At 27.6% G+C, this 21,838-nt stretch overlaps 4 protein-coding genes across 4 annotated transcripts in view; 1 reads left to right on the top strand and 3 right to left on the bottom strand.

The window, feature by feature from the left end:
• LOC111690758 (cadherin-89D) overlaps positions 1–21,838 on the top strand; it is a 104,875-nt gene that overhangs the window by 82,544 nt on the left and 493 nt on the right. Inside the window, exons 17-18 of the mRNA XM_046949349.1 lie at positions 20,591–21,019; positions 21,614–21,818. Coding sequence (XP_046805305.1) covers positions 20,591–21,019; positions 21,614–21,818 — 634 coding nt within the window. The remainder of the gene's footprint in view (positions 1–20,590; positions 21,020–21,613; positions 21,819–21,838) is intronic.
• On the bottom strand, positions 4,108–10,555 carry LOC113201676 (cytochrome P450 9f2-like). Its single transcript, NM_001365785.1, is given in 4 exon segments — positions 4,108–4,351; positions 4,423–5,080; positions 5,146–5,665; positions 10,337–10,555. Coding segments are annotated over 4 exon segments (1,548 nt in total). The 5' UTR covers positions 10,540–10,555; the 3' UTR covers positions 4,108–4,184.
• LOC111690749 (probable cytochrome P450 9f2) lies at positions 13,162–15,314 on the bottom strand. The gene is given in 4 exon segments (NM_001365775.1): positions 13,162–13,328; positions 13,395–14,049; positions 14,125–14,638; positions 15,074–15,314. Coding segments are annotated over 4 exon segments (1,539 nt in total). The 5' UTR covers positions 15,277–15,314.
• LOC111690748 (DNA ligase 3) lies at positions 16,809–20,566 on the bottom strand. The gene is made up of 7 exons (XM_023453300.2): positions 20,154–20,566; positions 19,798–19,991; positions 19,523–19,720; positions 18,641–18,804; positions 18,501–18,570; positions 18,253–18,434; positions 16,809–18,189 (listed from the first exon to the last, which is right to left on the bottom strand). Exons 1-7 carry the CDS (start codon positions 20,509–20,511, stop codon positions 16,866–16,868), a joined length of 2,490 nt encoding a protein of 829 aa, XP_023309068.2. The 5' UTR covers positions 20,512–20,566; the 3' UTR covers positions 16,809–16,865.

The raw sequence follows: 21,838 nt of genomic DNA, 5'->3' as shown, positions 1-21,838 counted from the left end.
GTGCGAATCGAGCTTTAAATCTGTGTTGAAAAAGCAGCGCGTATACGCCACCGATTTATAGACAACGTACAGTGTAAATTTTACAGCCTCCCGGTAACAACGTTAGCAAGTAAATAAATATACAATTCAGTTGAGATAATATTGTTTACCAATTATAATTAACAAAACAAACTTAACTAGCAACAATTCATTCATTCATACAACTCTCTAAGCCAAAGCCAACATCAATCGAACTCAAACCACAAAAAGTCTGGTTGTAAGCGTCCATCAACTCTGGCTCTTAATTATTACTAATTGGGGGAGGTAGTGTATTATACATTGTATATTTAACGTATACGTTAACGTAACAGTAAAGAGTTGTAGAGGAATCTTCAGTCTTCTGTGGTTAAGTTTACTCATTTAAATAATCACTCCTTGAATAACACTGATCTACAATGTTTTTCACCAAATAATATTTGATGAGTACATCGAGTACATGATAAAACATTAAAAATCAAACCCACTTTTTCGATAACTTCAGAAGGAATATAATTCTGATTTAAAAAATTCATGCTAGGTCCTAGTAAATAGTCAATTTGACCCCGAAAAAAAGAACTTCCAAAGAAGCGAAAAAGAAGTAGAATTAACTCCATGGAAGTATTTAAAAAGACTTGAAGAAGTGATGATTTTAACACAGGCTTATCATAGGAGGGGTGTTCTTCTTATTTGATTCCAAATTTACTTCATCTGAAGTCACTCTCAGGAAGCAATTTTAATGTTATTTTTTTGGAAGTTATTAAGAAGTAAAATTGTAGTATTATAGAATACAACTAATTTAACTTAAAAAGTATAAACATAAATAAATAAATTACACTCATTTATAAATCAACTCCAAAATAAAATGGATTTAAATCAAAAAATTTTACTACAAAAAAAAATATATATCTTCAATTTTTAACAAAATTGGTTTATTCACTTAGTGCTATTTTTAAAGTGGTGCTAAATGTTACTCTTTTGAAAGTACTTAATTTTATTTTTGCTGGGGAATAGCTACCCAACAAATAATTTCATTACCATGTAAGGTAATGAAATGACTGTGATGTCATTGGAAGCAAGTATTTACAACAAACGTTTACAAGTAATTACAATAGGTACAAGTAATTATTATAAGTCGTTGTCACCTGAAAAAACGTATACAGTTTCTATGAAAGACTATCGAACTAAAGTATTTATATAGCACATTATTAGTAAGACCATATTAGACTACTTCTATGTAATCCAGATGATATAAAGTAGTCATTGAAAAGTATGTTAGGTAAGTTATTTGAGAACTATTCAGATATAATTTAGAATCACTACGATGTTCAACAGAACAGATTCTGGAAGTTCAACGGTTGCAGTTCGAGAAACCTAAGTGATTCGATTTAATAGTAGTGAAATTAGATTCAATTCCTAAAATTTTTCTTGAACTTTTTTTCAATAATTAATATCTCACACAATATCAAATTTTAAATAGCTAGAATGTTTCTAAATGCGGACTAAAACTAAAGTTGTGTTGACTAGTTAAATTCTTAAAACTAAAATCACGCTTTTTTTATAAATTGTATGGTGCTACTAAGTATGTATTAAAGTATACTTTGAAACGATTAACTATAAATATAAGTACAAATAAACGCAAATATTATTCAACAAAGTATATGAATTTTATAAAACTTTAATAAATATTTTAATAAGAAAATTTAAAAATTTGCTTTAATAAAATACCTTAAATTTCAAAGAATTTTTTATTATTTATTTGGTACAACACCCACCTTAAAATAGACTTAAAATCATATTCGTTGTAATGTTTTTCAAGTTGATTGAAAATTATAAAAAAAAATACAAATATGATTTATTTATGAATTATTTTTAATCTATTTAACAAATTTTATAGGGATCGTTACATACAAGTATGTATTGCGATAAGATTCAAAACGTTAAAAAAAAAATAATTAAAAGTCTCACTATCATATACATAAAATTCGACATAGCCAAATATAATACTCTAACCAGTTAATCTTTATTTTGATAAAATTAAGTGTCTGCAAACTACGCCAGAGATATGACTCATCATATATGACTAAATGACTAAACATTAATAAATGTTTAAATTATCTCAAAAAAAATTAACTATTAAGGGTTTAACAAAATCATTATCAAATGTTAACAGATTAATTTATTATCAATAATTTATTAAAATATTCTATTTGAAATCGATCGATATTATGTTTCAATTAGTAATTTGCTTCAAATTAGTCGAATATTTTAAAAAATTATTAATTATTAATTTTTCTAAAACAATACGAAATACTATTACATATTTACATTTACTACTCAATCTAAGTAAACAGTTAATCATGAAAAATTATAACTCAATCTACACCCCTACAACATTAAGTAAATTTCATTTAATTACTCGTTTGTTTAGAATGCCGTTTACGACCTTTATATATAGTTAATATTTATTTATTTATTTGCTTTATTAACATACATTTTATACCATGAACATTTATCAGTTCCTTAATTACCAACGTAAGTCTAGTACATAGTATAAATATTTAATAATATTTTAAAATATTTTTATAATATTGAAATAATATTAAATGAATTCTTTTATACGCTTGAAGGATCAGAGGTTCAAGGTATTTTGTTGTAATAAGTATTTTCCCATAATTAATTATTTGTTGTAATTTATGATAAATTTAGTCAAATGTAAAGTTTATATTTTTTTAGTTCTTTAGCAATTTGTTAAATATTTCTATTAAATGAATAAGACTAATGCGGAAATAGTTTTAATTCCCAGATAAAACTGTAATTGCTTGCCTAACAACTTATTATTCAATAAGTACTACATATTGTCTGGTTAACATAGAAGTAGTCTAATAAGGTCTTATAATAATGTATTATTCCAATTCTTTCCAATTCTTTTGTCCTCTTGCCGTTTTTTCATACGATTAAACGACTTTTTTTCTTATCACTTTTAGCCGTTTGTGATAAGCAGTTACCTTCAATGACATGACCGTGACTTAAAATGCTTTTATGTGTGTAAATTTTAGCATTTTAATTACTTACATTGTACGAAAGTTTTTGCTGGGTTAATATATATGTTTCGCTTCCTTATCAAACCGAAATTTTAATTACAAGTTGTTAAAAGGATATCATGTAAACACTCTCATTAATTAAAAAGGACGGGCAGACATAACTAAATCGCCTCACAAAATATTTCTGAGCCGATTGGTTGGTATAGGACCAATATTATTGCGCGTTACAAACATCAGCACAAACCGCTCTAAAGTGGTGTAGGGTATAAATATATGAAAAGTTCTAAGTACGAATTGAAATCCAATTTCAAAAAATATCAAAAATAAGTGTTACTGCGGTAATTCGAATAAATTTCCAATGGTACTTTTTCTTTCATTGTGGGAGTCTATTAACCTATCAGTTCAATAAGAGATGTTAAGTACGACATCCGACCTATGATCACAAATATTTTAAGTTCTGTCATTCTTCTATGAAGTAAAAACTTAAAAATTTGAAAAATTTTGGTATAAAAATCTTCGAGTCCACACACCACCTCAAAAAACTTCAAATTAAGATATATCTTTATATATGGCAACACTGATTGCGTCAAATATTGCGGAGTAATTACCCATATAAGTGGACTTTTGCCACTTTATTTATTTGGAAACATATGTACATCACACTTGATCAGCATGTAGTGGACCCTCTTTGATATAAAAACCTCAAAAGCTCAGCGTAGTCTCAGAACTTTTGATCCACAGTCAGATATCCATATATAGATCAATAAAAAATCAACTTTATTGTTTTGAAATCTTCTAATAGTTTCCCTTGCCTAAATCGGTCCAAGAGACATCTAAGTTCTAGTTTAGAATACAGATGTGTAATAGATGATCAATAGATTAAACCCGTTAAAAATGATTTCAATTTCTTTTGAAAAAATCGTATATTGATAAAATTATTTTAAATAGTAAACTTTAATAAACATCTTCATAAAAATTATATATTTTTTATTAAAATTTTTAAACAAACAAAAAAATATTATTTCAACAATAATTTACATACATATATCCAAACTTTGTAATTAACTTATCTAAATAGTAAAAATATAACAAATATATACATGCAAACATATTTATATACAGTAATTAAGTTCTAGCAGCAAATTTAAGCCAGAAACCTTGTTTGGGAATCAATTGGAAACCATTTGGTGATAACTTCAAAGGTATACAACTCTTTTCGGCAGCTTTAATATGAAAATCTCTTACGATATAATAGATTAAAACTTTAGTTTCTAAAAGAGCGAAACGCGAACCTAAATGAAAAAACGAAAATATAGTATTAGTATTTTCAATATTTTCACTTAAACTTTTTTTACTTTCTAACCTATACAATTACGTGGACCAACGCCGAAAGGCAAATAGGTAAATGGTTTAATTTGGTCTTTATTCTCTTCACTAAATCTTTCAGGATCAAATTTGGTGGGATTTTCAAAATATTGGGGATCACGATGAAAACCAACAACTGGTATCCATAAAGCATCACCTTTTTTCAATTCCAGTTTTTCACCATTATCCAAATCATATGTAATATCCTTATTGCATACACGATCAATGGCAATTGCACCGGGCCATTTGCGCAAACATTCCTGTACCACCATATCCAAGTAGCGCATATTTTGCAATGCATTATATGTTAATGGTTTACCTTCTAGACTTTGTTCAACATCTTGAATTTCTTGCAAGAGTTTCTCTTGGCAATCTGGATTCTCCATTAGCTCGTGAGCGGTAAAGCATGTAAGAGATGCAGAGGTTTCAAAACCAGCAAAGAAGAATAGGAAACATTGACCGACAATATCAACATCGCTCCATTCGCGATTAACTGGTTTAGGATTATCGCCCTTTAACAAACCTTTGGCTTCCATTAGCATATTAATCATATCGGGTCTAATGATATTGTGTTCTTTGCGATATTTCATGGCATCCAAAACCAAATGCATAAAATAATCGGTTTGTTTCTTGTCGAAAAGTTGTACATTTAAAAGCTGCCAAGAATAGAATTTTATAAATTAAAAAAAGAGTTGTATATTTTGTTGTATTACCGACATACCTTCATAATTTTTTTAAAATTAGCATAACACATAAATTTCAAATTTTGTATAAAAGTAAACGTAGTCACTTTCTTGCCCATCATATAAAACTCATTTTTTTCATCGGTATACGAATTGACTTTCAAACCAAAAGCAGTCGACGCAATAATATCGTTAGTAAAACGTGTTATAAAATCTTTTATATCCATATCAATGCCATCATTAGAATTTACACCATTCTGTTTCTTTAAATAAGCCAATGTTTCTTGAGCCACCTCATTCATCAGTTGAAACATTTGACGCATTTTACTACCCGTAAATACTGGACTTAATGTACTGCGCATGTCCTTCCATTTGTTGTCCTTCATCATAAATAATGAGGCAGCAAATAAATTTTTATTTTGATCGGCATCATTTTCATCTCCGAATATTGTACGATGATTGATAAAATGATCGAAATCCTTAATTGCAATTTGTTTAATTACTTCTGGATCGCGTATTAAATACAGAGGTTGACGTTGATCGAAAACACCATATATTCTGAAATGGAAATATTAAATATGAATTCAATAAAAATTGTTTTAATCATATTTTTAACACATGCTAAAATAACGTAGCTTTAAATTAAATAAAGCATTTTTCAAAGAGTTATTAGTTGTGTCCAACATTAGTGGAGAGAGGAGTACATACTTCCTATACATTAAAAAAAAATACCTCTTACAAGATTTTTAGAATAAAAAAGTTTTTCTAAATTTTATACATAAATTTATTTATAAAATACAACAATTTTTATATAAAAGACATTATTTCTTTAGTCTGAAAGTAAAGTAAAATAGTGCCAAATTTCCATCTCTGATGCATATTAAATAAAAGCTATAAAAGCTTTCTCACTTTTTAATAACATACTACAGTTCAATTACGATCATTTATATTTCATTATAAAGTTTTTTATTGTTTGTTCAAGATTTTTTGTAAACAAATATTTAACAAATAATAGTATTTATATTTTAATAGTTTTCATTTTAATATATAAATAAAAGTTATATATTATAAATTTATCACTTAAATATTAAATGCTCTATTCATAAGTATGTGGAAATAGAACAAGATACTAATTTCAAAGTCTGCGTACCTATAATATTTATTATATGTATTTTCCGGTTACAACAATCACAATTATTAGATTAACAAATAATAACTTGTTATTGTTTATACCGTCATAATTGTAATTAGTATTTAAATATAGGTAATATATAATATCTACTATTCATTAATTTCCATGTACTTAAGCAATTTATTGATAAAAAAATAATTTTCTATAATAAGCTATATATGAAAGTCGAGAATAAATATATGCTCATAAAATTATGAGAAAATTTTGTATGGGGTACAAAATCACTATTCCCGTATATTTGTCGTAGTTATAATATCAATTCGGAAGGTCCGGTTGAGCTAGGTGAAATAATGGATTTAAATTATTTTTTATAGGCTTCGTTCATGTATGACAAATTTTATTAAATTATCTTGCAAATTGTATCTTGTACATTGTATTTTGAAACTGTTCTGCATTTTCAGATTTGAAATGGCAACTTCTAATTTTTTGATATTTGGCCTAGAAGATTGAATTGCAAATTAATAATACATTAATTATAAAAAAAAATTATTACTATTAAAAACAAAGTTCAAAAATATAACTGGTTTAAACGATTTTTACTATTACTCAGCAAATTTTAAATATTTAATTAAATTGAGTTTTTGATGCAGCAAACTGAAATTCGAGAAATCAGCAATTAATAATAATTATTTAATAAAAATTACTCCAGTCTTAAAATCTATATGAACTAATAACTTCAAAACTGCTACGAAGAAAGTATATGAAATTACAAATGGACTACGGTTTATATGTGTTTTTGAACTTTTTGTGCAAATTTGAATTAAAAATTTCTGCTAAGTTCTAACCCTCGTATACAGTGAGTGAAACCCACACCTATACTACTTATGTATGTACATATCTCAATTAGAACTCATTTACTGCGTATTAAAATATTAATTTATATTAAAAGTTACACGTTTTGCATACAAACTAAATAATAGACACACGAGTAAATGTGTGTATTAATTTGTAATTAGTTAAACAAACAACTGATTTAAGATTTTTCTTTGAAGAGATAAAATGTACAAATAAAAATAATGAAATTATCGGTGCCGAAACTCAAATACCCAACATGATTATATTCACATATCGCTCATTTACTAGACTGGCCTAACTCAAAATTTAGATTTATATCAGATTAGATACAGTTAGATCTTCTTTTTGGTTCTATGTCCATTATCTCGGTGAGTTGCAAATTTAATAATATATAAACCCCATACACTTAATAAGGCGAAGTTTATATTGCACTTCATTTTGATATACATTTATAAAATTTATTGGTTCAGAAAACACAAAGAAACCAATTCTAATGAATCACTTGTTTTTGAATGGTAGATTCCCTTTAAGTCATTTAGTAAGTTCAGTAAACTCGCGTAAATTACACAGAATAACAATAAATATTTTTTTTAATAAAAAATCCTATTCCTCAGTACAATTATGTTCCCGCATTCAACTATAAAAAATAGAAATTCCAACAAAAAACGGAATCAATCAGATCGTCACTAAATTACAAAAATACAACATCGTAGTTACGAACGCAAAGCAAAATACCGAATTTAAAATGCCGAATTCCAAATTCGCCAAACTTTGAATCGATTCGTAAATACAATTTAAATACGATTATTAACATAGTAGATCAAATCACAAAAGGATGATATAGAAAATAACCGATAATGTGTTTTAGAGTTCCAAAACACACACGATTAGATGAACTGATTTAAAGAATTTGTATAAATATAGTTTTAGTTGTCCTGTGTTATTTGTGTTATAAATACTTTTTTATCTCTTTATTTTGAATTGATTAAATATTTTAAATGTTCATTTATTTAATTATCAAGGTAACTACATACTTATATGTATATCTAAATTAGATCTCCTCCCTACAGTACAACGAACTAGTTCGACAACGGCGATATTAAGAGCCACTAATGTTATTAACATGGGATGTCATTGCGAGTAGCCGATTGTCCTTATGCATAACATGTTTCCATTCATATCACTAGTTCATATTCTCCAACAAAACAGAAAAAATAAAAAGAAAAAATTAATTATCAAACTGGGTTTGAACTTGTTGTCTTTCAATTTGTAGTTAGAAGCTACTGAGGTACTGATCTCTTGTTCATACAAAGCTCTGATTGTTATTATGAATAACATTTTATTTTTGTAACAATTTTTGCATTTTCTGCTTCATAAAATGCAAACGGACACTTTCAGCATTACATTTCGTCAGAAAAGTGCCATGTGGTTACTTGAAGAACTACATGTGGCTATTAAATTGACATTTTTTTAACATTTAATTTCCTAAAATTAATTTTCATTAGCTTCATGGGAAAATTTATAAAATGTAAACTTTTGATTTCTATGGGAAAATAAAGTGAACGTTTCGACAAAATATTGACCCATTTGTTTACCAGAGGTAACTAGTTAGTTTGAAATGTGATAATAAACCTAGTGAATGGTGCCAATTGACACTTTTCGTGCTATAGGTATAATCAAAATATACTTTATTTGTTGTCGAACTAATACAGATATGTATGTATGTAATATGAATGTGAAATATTATTAGTTCTAGTTTTTCAAATAATTATTTTTTGTTTGTTTGCTGATAAACTAATTGATGTTCAATTATAGTCAAAATTTCAAAAAATTAAATTTGACATTTAAACTATAAAATAGATTATGCCTGACGTTTATATAATGTTTTAGTAGGTTTTTATGTTATTAATAATTTATATTAAAACTTTTTTGTTAGTATACTGTTGAATTATAAGAAACTATATAAACAGTTTATAAAACATTATATTTAATAAGCTGATTATATTAATTGTTTGTCTATCTAAAACTTAATCCAAAATTCACTCTAAAAGTTTTCAAAACCAACAAATCATTGCTAGTGTAAACAACACTAACAAAATCAATACAAAGATGCAAACTTGTTTTTAATTCTAAAACGTGATTAATATTTAAAACATTGAAACGCTTGCCTACTTGCGTTATAATACAAATATTTTAAAATTTTTGCACTTTTTTCCAATATTGAAAAAAATTTTTGGAAATTATTTGCTCTTTAATTTCATTAATGGAATTGATAAATATTTCATTTCAAGCATATATTGCGAATATCAATTAATGAAGTTCTCAGAAAAAAAAAACTATATTTTAATAAAAATTTCATATGCAAAGCTCGATGAAATAATAACAACACTCGCGAACAAAATTTAAACCCAGAGATCAAAGTATGAGCAGTGTTAAATCCCAATCAGAATAGTTGAATCCTCAGAATTTCTCAAGTTTTTGAGATATTGAGTCCTAAATATTGAAAATAGTACTCGTTTTTGTTTTTATTTGAGCCGTTACAATAGCACGAATAAATATGTATTTGTAAAAATTTAATATCTCGACTTTATAATAAAGTTGTAACTTCTGTTATATATTTTTTATTCTTCGAGATATCATAACCTGAAACTTGAAGCAACCATAAATTAAGAAAAAAATATTTATTAATTATTAAGTACTTTATTTTACAACAAGCTTTTATATCAAATATTGTTATACTTTTTTGGATAAAAATTCTTTTTGAAATATTAAAATATCTCTTGTGTTTGCTGAGATATCGTACATTGAAGTTTTTTCTGTAATTTTTTAGTATTTAATAGTAATTTCATATTTGAGATTAAGGTATATCAAAGAAGAATAAAGATACAAAGATGATTAACTTTGTATTAGATGACATAAACAATTAAACGTCCCTCAATGATCAAAAATTATATTTTTTCAAAATTTGTGACACGATATCTCGTGTCGATAATTTTGAATCGATAATTTTTACAATTTTGTTGGTCTGTGTAATTAATTAATACACATGAGAACATACATAATTGTTTTTTTTTTAATAAGTAAAATTGGCCTTGAATTTATCATCATAGCTTTTATAAGTTTTATCATGTAGGAGAATCCAAGTTCAAGGTTAAACTTTTTAATAAATTTTCTCAATTTTTATTTACAATAAAACCACATAACAAATACGCAATTTTCTTTTCATTGTAAATTCAACTTACTTGCCATTGTGTTCATTGTAAATATCAATTATTAAATCAAACATTGATTTTTTTCTTAATACCATTTCCAAAAAATTGCCAAATAATATTGTAGGTTTCGAATACGGTATGCCACGATCTTTAAAGAAGTTATTGTTTATGGTGGCCCAACGATAAAATAAATAACCGGCCACGGCTAAAAGTATTAAAAATTCTATCCACATTTTGTAAGAGAGATTTTATTTCACAGTTTTCTTTTTTTTTATCTGTAACGATATTTTGTTTTAGTTTCTCTGGAGTAATGATCACTTGTACGTTTGATTTAAAACTGTTTTAAAAGGGGTTGTTATTTATATTCTTTATTTGAAAATATAAGCAGCTTTTTCTTCTTATCACCATCTCTAAAATACATATACGTTTGTATATTTTACGTACTCGTTGGTTGTACTCAATATCCCGAATACACGACATGATTTATATTCTATCACAGTTATCTCGCCCGACCACTTAAGTTTTGGAAAAAGCTTTTTATTTGTGTTGTGAACTCTTCAAAAGCATTTTAGTTTACAATTATTTAATATCGTTAAATAAATTAAATAAAAAAAAGAAAATAATTATTTTGTTTTACGATAATATTGCATTTTTCGAAACGAATATTCGACATCAGAAATATAATGAAAGACGCGGGAATTCTGATGCTTCTATTGAAGAATTATATTCGCTTCTTTGGAAGTCAAAACAATTTTTTTATGTTAAATTGTGTTAATTTTCTATACTTAAGTATAATAATACCACAAATTTACTTCTGAAACACACAAATTAATTCTTGAAATTGACTTCAGCTATAGTAAAAAGAATTATCACTTCTGCAAGCCTTTTTCTTGTCTTCCATTAATGTTCTTTTTTTTATGGGTTAGAATTAATTTTTTACTAAGTTTATTTTTAGTTTAGCAAATTTTTCAATTTAAAAATCTAAATATAGAAATTCAAAACACCCCCTTACGTTATTAATTGAATTATTATTTTATTTGTTGGTTTTACTTATAATTTAATAAAAGTACTAAAATATTTTGTGGGGTGGCGCTCATTTGTATGTGAGCGCAATTACACCCTACACCACTTTAGTGGGGAGGGTATATTGGGTTTGTAACGCACAATAATATTGGTCCTATACCAATCGGCTCAGAGTCATTCTCTGAGTCAATTAAGCTATGTCCGTCCGTCCATGTAAACCTTCTTATCAAATTACAGGTCGCAAATTACAGACACGATATCCATATGAATATTTTATTAAAGAAAACCCAGTTAACTGGTAAGTGTTTTTTAAATTTCAATGAAACCCCTATTATATAAACACTATTAAAAAAACTTTAATTTTATTAACATCATCCATCCATCTTATCAATATCAATTATTGTAGATTAATTTTTCTTTTTTTCTGATGAAATTTTAAACGAATATTACTGACCAGGTAGAAAGTAGTTAAAATGATAAAATTGATTGCTTTTAAACAAGTACGACATTTTATAACTTTTTTTGTTTATTATTTTTAGAATATTTTATATACAAATACTAATTTCGTCATTTTATAACTTTTTTTGTTTATTATTTTTAGAATATTTTATATACAAATACTAATTTCGTCATTTACAACAAATTTAAAATTTATTTATTTGCATTGTCAGTGTTTTTTCTCTCAGGGGTTTATCAAATATAATATAAAAATTTGTTAATTGCAAATAATTTTGAAAAAAATAATAAAGACGTTCTAAACTTTAGAACGTTCTATCACTTTAGAATCTAAAGTGATATCTTTAGATTTTAAAATTAGCTCCCAAAAATGTATATTATTCTATTACAAATTCATGAAATTTGTGAATGGTTTTAGAAAATCGATTTCCCGCGGAAGGTTTTTGCACCAAAATGACATTAGAAATAGGTTTTCGTTATCAGAACACTACTGGTTTCTACGTAGTGATAGGGCCAAATTTTTGTTGTAACCCTTGTGAACATATGTTCGTTCATCAGTTAAACTAGGCTTAACTTGCTGTTAGATTAAACTCGGAACAAATTTAGGCGGACTTTAACCGATGATTGTGTTTTTCAGTTTTAGATTTAAGCTCAGTTAACTTTGTAAGTATTGTCAACTTTTCACTCAAAAAGATAAACAATGAACAACTGTTTTTTGCAAACAATACTTTTGTAAAATGGAAAATTTTGGAAAAATGTTAAAAAAAACGTTAAAAAAATAATAAATGAAACAAAACAAATCAGAAAATTGCAATTTACTTAAAATATTAAATTTTTGTTCTTCCGAAATCATTGTTTTTTTATTTTTGTTAATTGTGTTTTCTCACTTATAACTTGAGTTCAATTGGCCAATTACACTCAGTTAATCTAAGATAATATGTAACTTTACTGATAACTGAGAAACACGAAACATATATTAAACCAGATTTAACCAAAGAATGAAGATTATCTTTATCAGAAAAACTCGCCCTTAGCCGATCGGTTAAGGTGTTGGGCCAATATTCGTGCGACATTAAAACAAACGCATAATACCCCTCCCACGTAAATTTATTAACATCATCTTCAAAAATATATTATGTTTGTAAAAAAGGCAATTTCGTGTCAAATGGTCCAACTCAAAAAATCGATCAATTTTACGGAAATAATTATTTTTTCAAAAGTAAATCTAGTACCTATATTTTAAATAAAATACTTTTTCCCTTATTGTGGCTCGTTCCAGCCGACATATAAATAATTAGTTCCAATTATTTTATTATATTTATTATTTGTAAATTATTAAAAATCTAAAATAAATCAATTTAAAAAATATAAAAATGTTATTTGCGTGGTACAACTTGTATCCAAAAACCCTTTTCCGGTACAAGTTGTAAACCGGATTTTTTTAATTCTAAAGGTCTCATTGTTTTCGTTGATGCCTCCAAACGGTAATCTCGTAATAAATAGAAAATAAAAGCCTTAATCTCCATTATAGCGAAACGATTAGCTGAAATTATAAATCGTTAAATATATGAATAACATTACCAATAGAAAGTCAATATATTAAAATAACCTATGCATATTCTGGGACCCAAACCAAATGGTAAATATGCACAATCTTCTATTTTCGTTTTATTTTCAGCACTAAATCGTTCAGGATCTATAATATCTGGTTCAGAATAATATTTGGGATCTCTATGTATGGCACACATTGGTATACGTAGTATTTCACCCTTTTTAATTTCAAGCCTCTTATTATTCGATTCGTAGATGTAGTCTTTATTACATACACGATCCGTTACTAAGGTAACCGGCCATTTGCGCAACATTTCAGACACAACTTTATCCATATAAGGCATTCTTTTCAAAGCATCATACGTAACGGATTCATTTTCCGAATCTTCACTATATTGAAGTATTTCTTGGTAAAGTTTTTCCTGTACTTCGGCATGTTCCATAAGCTCGTGTACACTAAAACTCATAATAGCCGATGATGGTTCCATACCGGCAAAAAAGAACAGGAAACATTGTGCTACTACTTCAACATCACTCCATTCACGAAAATGAGTTTTTGGGCTATCAGTTGGTATCATGCCTCTAGCTTCCATTAAAAGATTAATCATATCGGGACGTTGAATATTGTTTTCAACACGATATTTCATAGCATCTAAAACCAAACGCTTGAAATAATCTACAAAATCCTTGTTAAACAAAGCTAGTTTAAATATCTGCAATTTATGGGAATATAATTAATCCAACTGTTAATTTTTTTAGTTTCAAAGAGAAAAAACTTTCAAACTTACCCTCGCCACTCGAGGAAATAAATCAATAACCATTAATTTAATTTGCTGCAGTGCTGTAAACTTAATTGTTTTTTGAGCTTTAGTATAGAATTCATTGTTCTTATTTTTAAACGAATTGGCTTTCAAACCAAATGCTGTAGATGCTATTATATCGACCGTTAAACGAGAAGTAAAATCTTTAACATCCAACTCTAAACCATTTTCTTTCGAACCATTATTGTGTATTTCATCGTTGAGATATTTCATGGACTCTTCTATTTCAGAGACAATAAGTTTAAACATTTGTCGCATTTTACTGCCGGTAAATGCTGGACTTAAAGTGTTGCGCATATCACGCCATGTTTCGTTTTGCAAGAAAAATAATGAGTATGTAATTAAATTGCCACTACCTCCGGTATCTATGAAATTACGACGATTTACGAAATGATCAAAATCTTTTATCATAACATTCTTCACTAGTTGTGGATCTCGTACTAGATATACTGGTTGACGACCATCGAAAACACCATAGACGCTTAATTTTTTGAGGAAATAAGAAGTTAAAAGTAAAATTAAACAAAATATTGTTTACCAAAATAATCGATCGTTTAATGGGAACATATGATTATGTTTGGTGAATATATTTTATTATTTTTTTACATCAAATCGGAAGAAATACACCTAGGCCTCCATTGAGCTGTTGTTCACGCTTTTACTAGTGCTTCAGGTGGGAAACGAATCCACGATCTCACTACTAAAAGACACAAACCTAGCAGAGGCCAAATTAGATATTTGGTTAAAAATTCGACTGACCATATTTTTTCAATGTTTTAGTAAAAAACTTTTGGTGAGAAATACGAAAACTGATGAAGCATAAAAACTATTTTAAAATCTTTTTTAACACTTCAATTTACTGTAACTGGTAATGAAATGAAATTTTTCTGTGTCGTGGTGAAATTATTTAACCTACATGTCATCTTCTTTATTGTAGAATTCACATAATGTTTGTAAAACTGATTTCTTGCCGAATATTATATCCTTACCGCTACCCAATAAAAATATGGGCTTGTCAAAGGGTAAATTGCGTTTTTTAAAATAGCCATCATTTGTTGTAGCCCAACGATAAAATAAAATAACTGCTACAATTGCCAATATAATAAATTCTATACACATTTTGAATGTATTGACGGTGTTTTTTTATTATTCTTAAATTTGTTGTGCACTTGTTCAAGTATTTTAGACTACTGATACATATCCATAATAGTTAAATGATAGAAATATGAAAATAAAAAGCTTTTAAACATTTATTATTAAAAGCATTTTCTACAACTGTTGTGTTTTTTTTTTTTTTGGTATTGAGAGAGAGAATTTTACATAAAAATCCCGTCTGATCATGAAACTTTTAATCGAAAATTATACAAATTAAAATGACTTTTACACAAAAGATTCAAGAAAATGTCTAACAATAACACGGTTATGGTTTGTACATACATAACCACTTACTTTTTAAATGACTGCTACTTACCGTCTGCATTACTTTTTAGTACTCTTATAATCACTTACATATAATCAGATACGTAAGTACTTTATTTTGAGTTTTCCCATATTTTATCTAAAAATATATTAAAATGCTACTTTTTTGTAACCAGTCCAGCAATTGATAGACTCAAAACTTTAGTACAATAGATTTAAAAAATAATCTATATTAGGCTTGTTTATGGATCTACTGCTAACATGTTAAGAAAATATACCTACTGAATTTATACTTAAATTTATAAAATCTTTTCAAAAAAAAACATTTTTAAATCATTATAAAAGGTTATAAACCATTGATTAGCTACCTAAATCTTAGGATTAACACTTTCACCCTACAAAAAGAAACAAAAAATCGTACGCCTGTTAATACTTTACTTACGTTGGATAGAATTAAGAATATAAATCTTAAACATCTGCTATTTGACGATTAAAACAAATTATTTTGCTCCAAAATGCTTTAAACAAAATCTGTTATGTGTAACTTTTTAAATATTTATTCAAGAAAATGTCTAACAATAACACGGTTATGGTTTGTACATACATAACCACTTACTTTTTAAATGACTGCTACTTACCGTCTGCATTACTTTTTAGTACTCTTATAATCACTTACATATAATCAGATACGTAAGTACTTTATTTTGAGTTTTCCCATATTTTATCTAAAAATATATTAAAATGCTACTTTTTTGTAACCAGTCCAGCAATTGATAGACTCAAAACTTTAGTACAATAGATTTAAAAAATAATCTATATTAGGCTTGTTTATGGATCTACTGCTAACATGTTAAGAAAATATACCTACTGAATTTATACTTAAATTTATAAAATCTTTTCAAAAAAAAACATTTTTAAATCATTATAAAAGGTTATAAACCATTGATTAGCTACCTAAATCTTAGGATTAACACTTTCACCCTACAAAAAGAAACAAAAAATCGTACGCCTGTTAATACTTTACTTACGTTGGATAGAATTAAGAATATAAATCTTAAACATCTGCTATTTGACGATTAAAACAAATTATTTTGCTCCAAAATGCTTTAAACAAAATCTGTTATGTGTAACTTTTTAAATATTTATAGATCAGAAATGGCGATCAAATGTAATTAGCGAAATTACAAAATAAAATAGCGGAGAAACGACGATATTCAATAAAATAAAATAAATTGAGTTTAAATGTTAACAAATGTTATTTTTTTATTTTGTGTATTTACATAATTACATTAATTTATACAAATTGCATAAAGACCATAATCTAATAATTTTCTCTGTTTTATACATTCGTTTAACCATTGTATATTTAAATGATGACTAGTTTTCCTATACTTTTCTCTACAATCACTTAATTTTACATTAACATTATAGGATTCATAAAAAACCAAATCAGCTTTCTTTGGATCTGTGGTAACTATACCACTGTGGGCTTTAAAGTGTTTAATCACCTCAGTGGAGCTTTTAACATTTTCAAAATAGGCTGCAACATTCTTAAATAAATTACTTTCTTTTTCAATTTTTACAACTTGATCAGCCTTTTCTTCCTTCTTAATGTTAGTTGATGTTTTAAAGGCACTATCTAAAGTCAATTGCTTGCGGGAAGTTTTCTTATCATTGTTATCTAAAGGTTCTGTTTTAATTTTTTTATTATTTTGTAGTTTGTCATTATCTTCTACCAGTTGTCTTTTCCTACTACTGGAACTGGGAGTTTCGGCTTTAATTTTTTTACTGCTGCAGGGTGAAACATTATCTTCTGGTTGTATAGTTTTCTTAGGAGTTTTTTGTAAATTAATTTTACTATTTATTTTGACTTTATCATTTTTGTTGTCGCCATCGTTATCACAACCCTTAATTAATAAATCAACATTTACATTATTTTTTGAGGCTTCATACAATTTCTCCAAAAGTTCCAAATCATTTGCTTGCTCTGCTGACTTGTCATCTCTTAAACGTGTTATACGAGGAAATCGTATTGATATGCCAGATGCTGTATGTTCACTAGATTTTGTAAATTCCGCACCGGTTATTTCCCATACAGGCATAACTTTTGGATCTTTTGCAACAAAATCTGGTATTAAGGGTTTATTGCACAAAAACCATGAGGGAGCCTGTTTTCCATCAGATCTTTCCATAAGTTTCATTAAATGATCATGCATTTCCAAACGTGTTTTATCATCCAAACCAGTATGTACTTTTGTCACCGTTTTCCACAAACGATCTCGCCGATCATAACAACCCATTAGGAATATACTAAGAACACCTCCTTTCTTACCGGAACCATAAGACGCACCTAAACATACCAAATCTGCAGTATCAGCCATACGACCCCCAAAAAGATAATCTTTTTTAACTTTCAACCAACCTCGCTTGCCAGGCTGATAAGTGCCAGAGGGATCTTTCAAAACTACTCCTTCTAAATTGGCTTTCAAAACTTTAGCTGTCATTAGAGACAATTCATTTTTAGTTTTGAGAAAATGAGATTCTGATAATTGGACGTATGATTTAATAGGTGTTATATTATCCTCTAATATTTTACGCCTTTCCCTAAAAGATCTACAAGAAAAATTTTGAGTTTAATGTAATGAATTATTTTAAACAATATTTGTTTAAACATACACATTTGTTAGATCTTCTCCTTTAAACAATATACAATCAAATACAAAAAGACAGACTTCAGCGTTCTGATACTCTTTTTTCTTATGGGCCCCTAAAGAACCGAAAGGCAATAGTTCACCTGTTATCGTATCAACTAAAATAATTTCAGAATCCAATATCATATCACCAGCTCCAGGAAAAGCCTAAATAATAATAAATAATATATATGTAATAAAACGATTTATTTATACTGTTACATTTCCTTGTACCTTGGGTATGAATTCCTTAAATCGTTTAACTTTGTGTTCCATAACAGGTTTTAAATTACGACTAAAAAATCTGAAATGAATTTTCAGTTTTTAAATATTAAACCACATAATAATGTATAATTTTTCTTAAAAAAACTTACTTAAATTCATTTCCCTGCTTGTGAATTTGCACTCTTTCGCCATCGTATTTAATTTCACTAAATAAACCATTGGGACTTTTCTTAAAAGCATCTTCTACGGAATTACATGCATTAGCTAACATGGGAGATATTGGTGTCATGACTTGAACATTAACCACTTTGCCCTAAAAAGGTATTCATATTTATATGTTTTTAAGAGGATCAATTAAATGATTATGTGATTGCACTCTCCAACTGAAAATCATAAATATTTCCCTTTTACAAGTTATTGAAACATTTTATTTGAAGTCAGAAGTAGAAGTGATCATATTTTCAGTTGAAATGTACAATGAAGCTGATTCTGATAGGATATTGTTAAATAGAAATTTTAGTAAATCATTTGGTTTAGGACAGTGACAAAAAAGAATAAGATTTTTAATTTTGGGTAAATTAAATTGCATTGCTAGCACATTTATGGTATCCAGAGATGACAAAAAATTTTTGTACCTTCGTTCCAACACAAGTTTAAGGAGGACAAGCGCTTCTGTATTAATCTTGATGTTACATAAACGTTTGTCATGAAGTTGATTGCTGCTTGACTGTGGTTTATTCTGAAGTTTGTACGTTCCATATATCAGCCTGGAGGTAACAGCAATAATTTTGATTATTTTGGGATTATAAAACGGAGGGTTCTGTGAGTTTGGAATTTCAGTAATTAATATCTAGTCATTAATGTAAGCTTAAATTCTTGTATTATGATGATAAATACGTTAACATCCATTTTAGTTGAAATCATTCTCAAGGATCCTGTCATGAAAATTGCTATTCTTCTAACAACTACACTATTCTAAGATAAAAATACCGTTCAGAGCTGGGAAGGTCTAGTATTATTAATTTACCAACCTTTTTTCCTTTAACTGCTGCCACCGGTACCAAATCAGCTTTTTTGCTATCTTTAGCATTTTTAAATGAAAATTGCTTTACAACCTGCTCCAAATCTCTGGTAGCTTGATAGGATGCATAAGCCATGGGGCCAAAAGCAGCCAATACATGACTAGCTTTCGCATTCATTCGAAGATCTTGTTTTATTATTCGAATGATCTGGAAATCGGTACATATAAGTTTTGAAATTGTGAATCGATTTTAACATTTTGCAAAATATTTCGTGTCGAAATTACCATTTTTAAATCAGTTGCAGTAGTTTGTTTACAAAGCTGCCTTAATAGCTCCGTTTGTTCATCTTCCTTAGTACGTTGCTCCAATTTTTGTAAAAACTCTTCCACTTCTTGTAAATACAAACTACTATTCTTTTGAGGTTTTAATTTTGTGGAAGATTCAAAGAATTTACGCAAAGTTTCTGAAACATCTCCCTCTAAAATGAAATATTTAAAAAGTTACATTTAAATTTATCTAAGAAACATATTTAAAATTATGGTAATTATATTAACAAATTTTGTGATCGTAATGTGATTATCTAATACAAAGTCCATTCCCTAATAATCTTGATTTATAGGAATTTTCTACTTTATAATACCTTGTTCCAAATCTAATTGCATTTCATGGGCATCGCTATTAAAAAGCCGCGAAAACAGTTTCACCATTTGTTTATTTTGTAAATTATAAACACGTTGAGAATCTCCAGGTATTAACATGCGTATCCATAGTAAAGTATCGCCTTGGAATTCCTTTTTATTACAGCCCTTGCGCAAAAAATTCTCCAAAATCTTTGCTTTATTTAAGTAACTACGTTCCTCAGCAATTTCATCACAAATTCGAGTAAATGTCGCTAAACGATTGTCTTCGACATGCCACATCTTGCTCAATTGTTTGTTTATGTTATAATGACTAAAATTGTTTACAATCAAAACTTTTTTAAGCTTGCGTAAAAACATCAATTGTTTTTGTATGTATGTATTTTTTTTTTTTTTTTTTGTTATAAATCACTCATATTTTATTTGTTTATTTTTCTAGGAAATTGCAAAGAAATTTATGACTCGCGTTGGAATAAAACAGGGGTATTTGAATCGAATCAGCTGTTTACATCAAATGTCAGATTGGCGAATGTAAACAATCTAGTACCGTTCCACAACACAGGGCGTATCGAATGTATTTATGAATTTTATGCCAGTGGTGATGAACGTGTTCAAATTAAATTTCTCGACTTTAATATACCAACCGAACATAAAAATTCATCAGAATGTAAACCAAATGATTCTTTACAATTGTTGACACAAGTTAAGGGAAAGTATGAGCCGGTTGATTTTTATTGTGGGGCATTTTTACCCAAGCCTATAATGTCGAAAGGTCCTAAACTAATGTTACAATTTATTGGTAAATATCCTACGAATCATCAAAAAGTTGGATACTACGGTTTCAAAGCAGAGTACAAGTTTCTAACAAGTAAGTTATAAAAGATTGTAATTTCAAAATTTAATAATTATTGGTGTGTAAAGCTTAGCCTGTAATATTCAAATGAATAATTCTTTTAAAACTAAAAGGTAGAATCAGAAGAGAGAGTGGTAATTTTTCTGCCTTATAAAGTCAAGCATAAAAAATAGAAAAGACAAAAACTTTAAAATATCTAAATGAAAAGCCATGAAAAATACCATGAAATGATTTATAAACGACGGACGCAAACAACATTTTTTAATTCGATTTTGTGACAATTCATGGCATCTAAAATTAAGAACATACTTTTCTACTGATTCTATCTTATTAAAGTTAAATTATTATGTTTTATACCCTTCACCTTTTTGAGTAGGGTATATACATATTTAAACTGTTAAACTAAACTTCAAATCAAACAAGGTTCTGTATTACAAATATTTTAATAAGAAAAAAGGCTAAGCTTTATATTAAAATCTATTTGTTTCTATCAACAATGTACTACATCCCGACATATGTTCAAAAAAAAAATACATCCAATATTTTGCAAATATTTAATATAAAACTTACAATTTATATATCTATTTTATACTAATCAATTTTCACAAGATTATGGTATAACTACTGGCTATCAATTGGGTCACAATTGCAGTTTTATTTACAATAGTACAACAAAGAAAACTGGATTTTTTACTTCGCCAAATTTTCCAGGTCTTTATCCACAAAACATTGCTTGTCACTATCTTTTCTATGGTGAATTTGAGGAAAAGGTCAAGATTAATTTTAGTTTTTTCGATGTGGAGGGAATAGACAGGTAATTTTCGACCCAAAACC

This window comes from Lucilia cuprina, chromosome 4 (genome assembly GCF_022045245.1).
Source record: "Lucilia cuprina isolate Lc7/37 chromosome 4, ASM2204524v1, whole genome shotgun sequence".
Taxonomy (NCBI): Eukaryota; Metazoa; Arthropoda; class Insecta; order Diptera; family Calliphoridae; genus Lucilia; species Lucilia cuprina.
Note: the sequence above shows the minus strand (reverse complement) of the source record. Positions and strands in the feature narration are given on the sequence as shown.